The 10,345-nt window shown below is 39.1% G+C and overlaps 1 protein-coding gene across 2 annotated transcripts in view; it reads right to left on the bottom strand.

Moving 5' to 3' along the window:
- adcy3a (adenylate cyclase 3a) overlaps nt 1–10,345 on the bottom strand; it is a 32,122-nt gene that overhangs the window by 4,565 nt on the left and 17,212 nt on the right. For both annotated transcript variants that reach the window (XM_088409336.1, XM_088409337.1), the window contains 12 exons: nt 10,053–10,172; nt 9,222–9,364; nt 8,102–8,263; nt 7,908–7,995; nt 5,185–5,301; nt 4,818–5,098; nt 4,649–4,730; nt 4,263–4,421; nt 3,978–4,124; nt 3,120–3,233; nt 2,902–3,028; nt 2,304–2,428 (listed from right to left, as the gene is read on the bottom strand). In XM_088409336.1, the coding sequence (XP_088265462.1) occupies nt 2,304–2,428; nt 2,902–3,028; nt 3,120–3,233; nt 3,978–4,124; nt 4,263–4,421; nt 4,649–4,730; nt 4,818–5,098; nt 5,185–5,301; nt 7,908–7,995; nt 8,102–8,263; nt 9,222–9,364; nt 10,053–10,172 (1,665 nt within the window). The remainder of the gene's footprint in view (nt 1–2,303; nt 2,429–2,901; nt 3,029–3,119; nt 3,234–3,977; nt 4,125–4,262; nt 4,422–4,648; nt 4,731–4,817; nt 5,099–5,184; nt 5,302–7,907; nt 7,996–8,101; nt 8,264–9,221; nt 9,365–10,052; nt 10,173–10,345) is intronic.

Below are 10,345 nucleotides of genomic sequence, written 5' to 3'. Positions count from 1 at the left end.
TCGACCTGCACGTACATTGCCTCGCACTTTCTGCCCCAACCCCTCCCCTCCAAAACTGCAACAGTATGTTCTTCAATATACGATGAAGAAATGCGTCTAAAAGTACCGTAATTTCACCATTTTAATAACACACACCATGTGTTTTAGCCATAGTATGTGTAACCACTAAAGTCAGGGGTGGAGTTATATACCTGTACGCGTTTTTGTCAAGTTCATCCAAATTTAAGTAAAAAAAAAAAAAAAAAAAAAAAAGGAGGCGGGGTCAACTTGTAACTGTGGAAATACGGTAAAATATCATAGTCGTTTTAGTAGCATCAACGTTTTTCTTGAAATATGCCAGCTTTAATAGAATTAACAGAAAGCCCTTTGCAGTTATTAATGTTTAGTGCATCATATTTTTGAATGCACCACATCAGCGGGTAGCACTAATGCTGGAGATCTGTACCGCTTCATACAACTGCAGAGTGATCGATTCGTAGTTTCTTAGAGTCCAAAATCAGCGATTAAATACGATCTCTTAGTGGTGATGTGGTGATGTTGGTAGAGACCCGATTTGATGGCCATGAAAATGGAGCCGGGAGAGAAGTCAAGCTAGTTGGTACCAACCACCGCTGAAAAGGCCAAGTTCAAAATTAAAAGTGTGCTATGGCTATTGCAATGACACTCATGTATTATTTGGTGAGTATATTTTCAAGTTTTTCTTTTTCTAACTGTTAGAATAATTGCAAATATAGTGAGCATACATTTGCTACAAGACATAAATGCTTGGATTGAAGAAATGCTTTGCTATGTGAATGATTGTGGTTAGGATTATAATTATTATAGTGACTATAATTTTGCTACAGAAATATAACTGCTTGCAAAGAAGAAAAGGTATGCTGTCCTGGTATTGTTTTGTCTCAAGCAAAAGGAAGGCCGCTCAAGCTTGCCAGTTGGAGCGCTACAGCAGCTGTGACTCTTATCGATGTCTCGCTATGCATAATATTTTATCAGAAATTCTTGCTATGTATAATATTTTATCATACGTGCATTAGTTTCTCACCCACATGCTCACACATAAAAGGACAAGTACACAAGGTTCCGGCCACAGACTTGCATTATTTCCTGCCCCTTGAGGGACGGGAGTTAGGGATCTCTATCAAATAAAAGAGAGAGGGGTCGGAGAGGCTGGCAGAGCGCAGTAGAATTGTCCTTGGCCAGTTCCTCTTCGCTCCCCTCATGCATGAGCTGGAAAGATTGCCTTGTCTTTTTTTTTTGTGTACAGTTTCTTACAAATGTCTGACAAATGAACCTGACACTAACATTATTGGTGTGTGACGTGATGCCTCTTCCTTGGCAGTGTGTGTCCGGTAAAGTTAAATGAAAGCGGAATGGATTTGGTGTTATATATATATATATATATATATATATATATATATATATATATATATATATATATATATATATATATATATATATATATATATATATATATATATATATATATATATATATATATATTTTTTTTTTTACCTATTAAAATCAATTTGGGGACATTTTATATTGATTCTGACTTGTGGAAAATGAGAATCTCGATGCTTTTACAAATCATTTTTTTGGCACACTTCTGATGCACTGACCGCTGCGTTGTGTGTACTTCACTCATATTGTTAGAAACCGTGTTACGAGCACGCAGGAACATAAAACTCCGGATGAACCAAAAACATTATCTGTTCCAAAGTCAAACCAACAATAATAATCAAAGCAAATACAAACACAAATAAAAGAAAAGGGAAAACACCCTCCCCCCTTTTTTTTTTTTACACTTTGTGACTATCAAATACAAGATCATATACATTCGACATTTTATTACACCATACCTTTTACAGACCCTGATTTGATTTTTGATATGAGGTTGTGTATAATCTTGATTCTTTATATGACGTTCTATTGCCAAATATTCATATCCATTAGGTTGATGCTCGAGTACTATTATCATGGATTAATGGAAGACATGGATGCATGAATTGACACTCGGTGGAGGGTCCATTATCCCTGATAATTTAACACTTGAAAATTATTATTACACTCACACCATGGTCATTTCTTTACAAAATTAATTATTTTAAGTTTGGAAAACTTGTCTGCAACAACAAAATAAACTTCTGAATATACATTTTTTTAAAGATTTGTCCTGGAAAAGATTAGGCTTTTTAAAAATGTGGATCATTTTATAGCATAGGTGCAAAGCTGTTCTCTATAAAACTAACAGTAACATGAAATAATAAGTTATTTTGACAATATGGTTAAAACTGTTTCCATACCTGGATGTTTCCCATCACCCCTGTGGACTCCATACGACTGGCAACATTCACAGTGTTTCCCCAGATGTCATAGTGAGGTTTGCGTGCACCAATCACACCTGCTAAAACTCCTCCCTTATTCAGACCTGATGGACAACGTTCATAAAGGATAAAGAGGCAAGAGAAATTAGAAACAACAAAATACAGCTGACCCGAATTAGAATCATACCTCATGTTATTTTCTACATAGCACTACACTACACTTGAATCGGAAGGCCAGAGATGTGGAAATAATGTTTAAGAATATATTTTAACCAATATCAATAATTTCTTGTGGAATTTGTAAAATTAATATGTGGTACTTTGAATACCATTCAAGTCTTGAATCATCATTGGGGGCTTATCAAAGGGCTATCTGTCAGATCGTTTAATTCACTAAAAAAAACAAAACAATTAAAAACAAAAAAAAGGAAATTTCACAAATCGATTTGGGAAATAGCAATTTCCATTATGACTTTACAGCGCTGAGGGCACGAGCTTGGTCAGTAAGTTCCATCACCTATGAGCTGTGTGTGTGTTTTTATTTTTTTTTCTCAGGAGCGAGACTGTAAACACGTACCGATTCGTAGCATGAAGTTATTGAACGACTGGTAGTTTATGTTCATCAGTGTAACCTTCATGGCTAGCGCAAAGTCCGCCAGGTCTGCCAGGTGCTGCCAGCGCTCTTTGTCAGACTGCTCTTCTTTCTGCCGACCAACATTCAAATATGTATAAATCCATTTTACAGTGATTTGAGTGGTTACACAGGCAGATAGACAGCCAAGCGACGATACTGACCTTCATGCAGGTGTACCCATTGTTGACATCAGGAGTAACACCTGATGCTGCCATGTAGGTGCTTCCGATGGTCTTGATTTTTGTGATACAGCGAAACTGAGGCTCATCCAGCAACTGTCATGGATACAGGTTAAATGATTATCTACCTCAAACACAGCTTGATGTAGTTAATAATGCACTTCTACATGAACCACTAACAGTATAATTGCAATAATTGAACTGAATACACCCTGAAACCCAAAGCATGAACCGGTATTTTTCCTTTTTGAAGTCTCATTACTGGTAGAGAAAGCATTATTCAAACATTTGTGAAGGAACTGACTTCAGATTATGATGAGTGAACATTAAAGACATCCATTTGGAAAATGCAGAGATTGTGGGTCACCACACACTGCTCTCCACAAGATTGTAAATTTATAAAGGGATAATTTCCAGACTATGGGTACCAAATAATTTTTACTCAGAGTAGTACTCAAAGTCTGTAGATTTCCCGCTGTTGTGTGGTATTGGTGTGTAGTATTGGCACATTTTAAGAATACCAAATATTGTAAAATTTACAGGGCATCCTTAATTTATACCCTGGTATATGTCACTTAGATAAAATATATTATGTGTTGAACATCTACTGACTTCATGACACAAGAAATTGTCAAAAGACTTCAGCAAGTGATTATGCACATTCCTGATCTAATTAAATACATTTGGGGAAATTGGAACTGCCATTCTAAAGGTTAAAAGTTAGTCAACAAATCAAATTAATATTAAATCCTGTTTTTGCGAGAGTATGCATAATTTTGGCCTAAACAGTTTTTCCCTATTAAGCAGATTAACACTAAAACTTTTCATGAATCTACTTACACTGTCAAAGTCTGAAATGATCTCATTCAGGAAGCGTAAGCATTCAATGCCTCCATTATTGATGCTCTCCTCTGTATAGAAGTCGGAGAAGTTTGGGATGGATGCAAACATGACTCCGATCTCATCATACGACTGACTGTACAACTCCTGGCACACAACAAATTAACACCAGAGAGTTTTTATAAAGGTCCACTTCATTATATATGAATTGATGTATGCTGGCAGAATGAAGAACCATTCTGGGGGAATGTGAGACCAGTACTAGGTTGATAAAAAGGCCCTTACCTCATCTCTTTTCTTAGAGCCCAGGAAATGTCGAGCAACATGTTCAGGAAGCATGTTGGTCACCAATGCTTCATTCCATCGTCTCATCTCATATACCTTCTCCTTCTGCTCATGAACCTCAAGCTTCCACAGGAATAAGGTGCGAGCAAGCTTCTCCACCTTCAGGTAACAATAGCAACTCAGCACAAGCTTTGACCACTGTCAACATAGCATTTCTGATGTCTACATGATCGTTTATTATTTTGACTAAAATTGATCAAAAATCTTAATCATGCTGAAAGACTGAAAAAAAAATCTGGATTTTAACTGTGTCATATCACCAAGCATATAAAAACAGGCAGAAAGACAGACTGTGCAGTTATAATAAGTAAATAATGTCAACTTACATGCCGGGAGAAATAATAAAAGCTGACCATCATAGTGAAGATCATAATCGTCATTGACAACTTGGACGGCACTAAATATGACCTATGAAGAAGAACAATATGCAAATATCCAAAGTTACATCATTTATATCATATAAAAATATAGGAAAACAACTTTTTTTTAGAATACCTGTACTCTTGAAAGCGAGCCATGTCATAGCGGTCAAAGATGTCCCCCCAGCTGTATAAATTAACAACACCGGTAGCCACCGTGATAAGCAGCATCAGTGTGAGTTTGACCATGTGACTAACTTGAACCAGCATGGTGGTGGCCAAAAGTGCTAGTACAGCAATATAGCTATAATATTTGGGGTTGTTCAGACAACCTTCAGAGCTGGACCAGGTGGATGAAGAGGAAGGGGATGCCACAGAAGTGCTGACTGACACAGGACCTTGAGGCAGACAGCTCAGCTGGAAGAAGGACAGTAATTATCTCAGAAACTATTCATTTCCACAGAGGTATATCGCTTTTTGGGATGATGTAATAAAAATCTTACCATATCAACGATGTCAGCCATGGTAAGTATGAAAATGGCAGCCATGGCCCAGGTGTTACGAGCCCATCGAGTGTGGTCAATCCATGTTGAGAAACAAACAAGCTTCTTAGGAAAAACCTTAAAGGGTAAAAAACAAAACAAAAAAAAAAGATGTTTTTTGTTTGTTTTTTTTAATAAAAAGGATAAAATGTCTACTGAGGATAAAGCAGTACAGAAAATAGATGGATGAAAACACTAGTGCTACAAAAATTTGCTAATTTGAAAATTTGGGGTGAAAAACTTTTGTAGTGTGAACTGCCTGAGTGATCAGGCGATCAATATTGCTGAACATCAAATGCATTAGAGTTTCAACGGTGAGATGACCTGAAACAGCAGTTCTTGGCATCTATAATGAGCATGCAAGAACATGGAAGTTTTTATTCAAGCAAATAAATGATAATATGTAACAAAAACAGAAATATTTAACAAATTTAGTAGATTTCTGAAATATTAATTATTAAAGACAAAAGGCCAGATCTTTGCTAAGTCAAACTCAAAATGTGGTGGGCTTCAGTGAAAGCTGCCACTTATGTGAACAAACAAGAGACCTTTTATGACCACTAACAACACTCTGCTGGGGTCCATCCAATGTTCCCAGACCTGTCTGTCCCTCTGTCTTTGCGTCAATCTGTCCATCCGTCCATCCATGCATCCATTTTCTACTGCTCAGGTTGGCGGAGGCAGCAGCTTTTGGAAGGAGACCCAGACTTCCCTCTCCCCAGCCACATCATCCAGCTCCTCAAAGGTGTTCCCAAGCCAGCCGAGAGACATAGTCTCTCCAGTGTGTCCTGGGTCGTCCCCAGGGCCTCCTCCCAGTGGGACATGTCTGTACCACTTCACCGGAGAGGCTTCAGAGAGGCTTTCTAACCAGATGCCCGAGCCGCCTCAACCGGCTCCTCTCAACGCAGGCAGGAGAAGCGGCTTGACACTGAGCCCTTCTCGGATGACCGAGCTTCTCACCCTATCGCTAGGGGAGAGCCTGGACACCCTGCAGAAGAAACCCATTTCAGCGGCTTGTATCTAGGATCTTCTTTGTTCGGTCATGACCTGCAGTTCATATTGGTGATGTTAGGAACGGCGCTCGGACGTTAAGTCGAGAACTTTGCCTTTGGGCTCAGCGCATTCTTAACCACAACAGACGAGTACAGAATCTGCATCACAACAGATGCTGCTTTGATCCTCCTGTTGATCTCCCACTCCATCCTGCCCTCACTTGTGAATAAAAACCCGAAACATTTAAAAACCCACAATGCTCCTCCTGAATCCGAGGATAGACTTCCTGACAGACCTTCTTCTCAAGCACCGCTGAATAGACCTTACGAAGGAGGCTGAGGAGTGTAGGAGTAGAATTCAGAAGGTCTTCGAAGTATTCTGCCCACCGGCTCATGACATCCCACGTTGAGATCAGCAATGGCCAACTTTCACTGTAAACAGTATTAATGGTGCACTGCTTATCCCTCCTGAGATGCTGGTTGGTGGACCAGAAAGCAGAGGAATCCTATTCACTTGTTATTGGGTGAACCCCAATGTACAGGTGCCGAGCCGGGGGGCAACAAGTATGGCCAATTCTCATTTGTGCCTCTCACCGTGGGCAACCCCAGATTGCAAGGGAGTCCAACTCCTCCCGAGAGGACTGGTACCATAACCCAAGCTGTGTGTGGGGGCAAGTCTGATTATATCTGGTATGAACTTATCTGCCTGACACACTAGCTCAGGCTCCTTCCCTGCCAGAGGTGACGTTTCCTGTCCCCAGAGCCAGCTTCTATAGCCAGGGATCAAACTGCCAATGTCCCCGCTCCTGGCCTCCTCGCCAACGAGCCCCAAACCTAGGCTTGACACCCGAGGGATGCCGCACTGACCCGCATCCGGGCAAGGGAAACATCTGTCCAATTTATTAAAACATCATGGAGGCTTGGGTCCTTCACCAGGGACCTGTTTGCCATGGGCACAGTAAGGTGAAAGTGATGGCACATGGAGGGGGAGACCTTCATGTAAAAAAAGTGTGTAAAAAAAAAATAAAATAAATAATACCATCTGTCTTCATACTAGTATACCAAAAAACAACAGACACATGTGGCAAAAACCAATTGCAGAGGAATCGATCCCAGCTTAGAGCCCAATTTTCCAACAATCAATAGGTACAGCCGCTATCCCTAACCTGTAATAATGATAATGACAAAAGATCATGCTTTATCTTTTGTCATCAAATGTCAAACATAATGCTAGTTTATTTGCTTAGGTATGTTGAACCCTCAATCATTACTTCAAGACTGCATTTGACTGATTACCCCTTTAAGATTTTGGCCAATTCAAAAAAATTCAAAAACATTTGAAAGACTGACAATATATTTGTGAATGCTTTCTTGGCTGCAGGAGAGAACACAGCACCCTGAAATGGTAGGGTATTTTGTGTGCATACTCATATATTTTAGAAATGAATATAGTAGATACGATTATTTCTAAATACTGATGATATTTAATGAAAAAAAGACAATCAGATAGGAGTAGAAAAGCTTAAGTTTCATCCTACTTCTTTTCAAACAAGTAAATGATCATTTTTGCCTTATATTTTAAGTCATTTTGTTTCCACAAACTACAATTTTATACTTTTTTTGTAAACATATTGTACTTGTTAATTTTATTCATGTTTTAAATAAATTCAGGGGGATGGGGTGTAAACTCACCCTTGGGAAGATGGCGGCTAAGGAACAGATCGTCAGTATTAGGAGTAGGACTTCCCCCACTGCAAAGGTGATGTAGTTTGCAATCAACCTGTTACCCCCAAAAAAATCTTGTCAGCATGTTGTTTCCATTCAGTGTTTTTGCATAATTAATCAAATATCTTGTAGTATCTGAAACCACTGCCTCAAGGACTAACCTGGGATCAATAAGGGCCTCCATGGCAGCAGTGAAGAGCAGCACAACGCAGGAGCAGCAGAACGCAGCTCCACTCTGCTTCTCCTTCTCCACTGAGTAGCGAGTCTCCAAGTCGGGGTCAACAAACCTCAAGGAGAGGCGGTTTGTGTGCTTCCCCTTCAAACTGAGAAGACATGAGTACCTAAATACTCACATCAAATATTTTATAGTTCATTTTAATACTATTATTGTGATTATTATGATTTTTTTTATAGGGGGAAGAACATGGCTATTTAGTTTTTCATGTGAGAAAATGACTTTTTGACGATTGAAGTATAGCATCCCCTGCCATGGAGCAATGAAAACAGGGTTAGGGTTCCCCCTGACGTAACAGTCAGTCAGATGGAAACACACTTAATTTCACAATTCACCCTGCACTACAAATCAAATACATACTGACCAAAGTCAGCTCAAACAGGCTTTAACATATATATATATATATATATATATATATATATATATATATATATATATATATATATATATATATATATATATATATATATATATATATATATATATATATATATATATATATATTAAAGCCTGTTTACCCTAATGCTCATTATTGTTTTTCTTTGCAAGACTTAAAAGATCTAAAACACATTAATATCAAAGAAAAGAGATCATTTTCAAATGTATGACATCTTTACATTAGTTACTGTATTAATTTAGCAGAGTACGGTATATGGTAAATGGACTTTCACTTATATAGCGCTTTTCTGGGTACTCAACGCGCTTTACACTAACTAGTCATTTACCTATTGATGACACAGCATCAGGAGCAACTAGGGGTTCAGGGTCTACTCAAGGACACTTCGACATGGTTTTGATGGTATGGGGATCGAACCCACGGCCTCTTGGCTGGGAGACGAGCACTCTACCACCGAGTGATGCAGCCCCCAACGGTACGGTAATTACCTTGCCCTGCTGTCATTTTACATCTTACTGTTTAATGCTTAAAATATTTTTTTTTTCTCTGTACCTCAAGTAAAACCTTTAATTATTTTTTTACACTTTCTGTCCAGCAGCAAGCAAACAGAGATCACCTTTCAAATGTGTGAAAAAAAAAATAGACTCACGCTTGGACAGTCTCCCGCTCTAGCAGGGCCTCATTTAGCAGTTTGTTAAGCTCCTGTTCGTTCTCTTGGGCGTCGATGACCCTTTCAGCCAGATCACGCAGCCGGAGCCTTCGGCGAGGATTTGGGAAAGATGGGTTTACCACCTGCGGTTCCACAAATTGGCATCATTGCCAATTACACGTTATTCTTCACATCACTCAAGGAGAAAGATAAACAAATGGTCACGTAAATGTGAATATGATCTCATGAAAATTATTATGCTGGGGTTTTGTTGGTATGCATCCTTGTGTTGCGCTTGTGCAAAGGCTTATTCCTCCCTTTGAGCACTGCCTCTGGCAGTCATCCGGTGCTAATAGAACCGTTGTTACATATGTAACTGTCGTTTTGATGTCAATCAGCGTGTCACTTTTTGACTTTGATGAGCTCCAAATGAGGTGTGGCATTGTCTGTGCCAAGCCCTCTTCAGACAACTCTACAATTGGATTCCGGTCTGGGCTCCAGCTAGACCATTAAGGACGCAGTTTTCAGGAAGTGCACTCTTATGCCATATGTTCTCTTCATGAAGAAGATTATATTCACTCAATTCCATGTTGTTCCAATGATTTGGAAAGATAGTCATATTAAATGTTTGATGAATTTATAAATGATTTTTATAAAAGAAACATTGTTTTATCACATTTTTTGTCCGTTTGTGCCTTTTTTATATTAAGCCTGTTCTTCATGAGTTGTGCCAATTAAGAACGTACAGGACTCCCAGCTAAAGATGAGTGTTGTTGATTTTTTAAAACAAATGTCACCTGTAGTCTGATCTGAGAGATTAAGACTGTTTACCCTAGTGTCCAGTTCTTCCGGTTCCTCTGGTGTAGTGCAGGCTGTGTTCACGCTACCATTACATTCCGTGGTGTTGATTAGCAGAGGGGAGTTTCCATTGGACGAAGTTACAGATAATTTCTAATGGAAAAAGAGAGAAAAAAACAAACACTTTAAAATTCAGGCAACCAGGAAGCCGGGGTGCCTAGAGAGAACGCACACGGGCTCAGGGAGAACATGCAAACTCCACACAGGAAGGCCGGAGCCAGTCGAATTCATGTCCCTTTAACTGTGTAGCGGACATGCCATTCACT

The sequence above is a fragment of the Hippichthys cyanospilos genome, chromosome 3, assembly GCF_059441005.1.
Source record: "Hippichthys cyanospilos isolate Australia breed blue-spotted pipefish chromosome 3, RoL_Hcya_1.0, whole genome shotgun sequence".
Taxonomy (NCBI): Eukaryota; Metazoa; Chordata; class Actinopteri; order Syngnathiformes; family Syngnathidae; genus Hippichthys; species Hippichthys cyanospilos.
The sequence above is the reverse complement of the archived record's forward strand: the minus strand, read 5'-3'. Positions and strand labels throughout refer to the sequence as shown.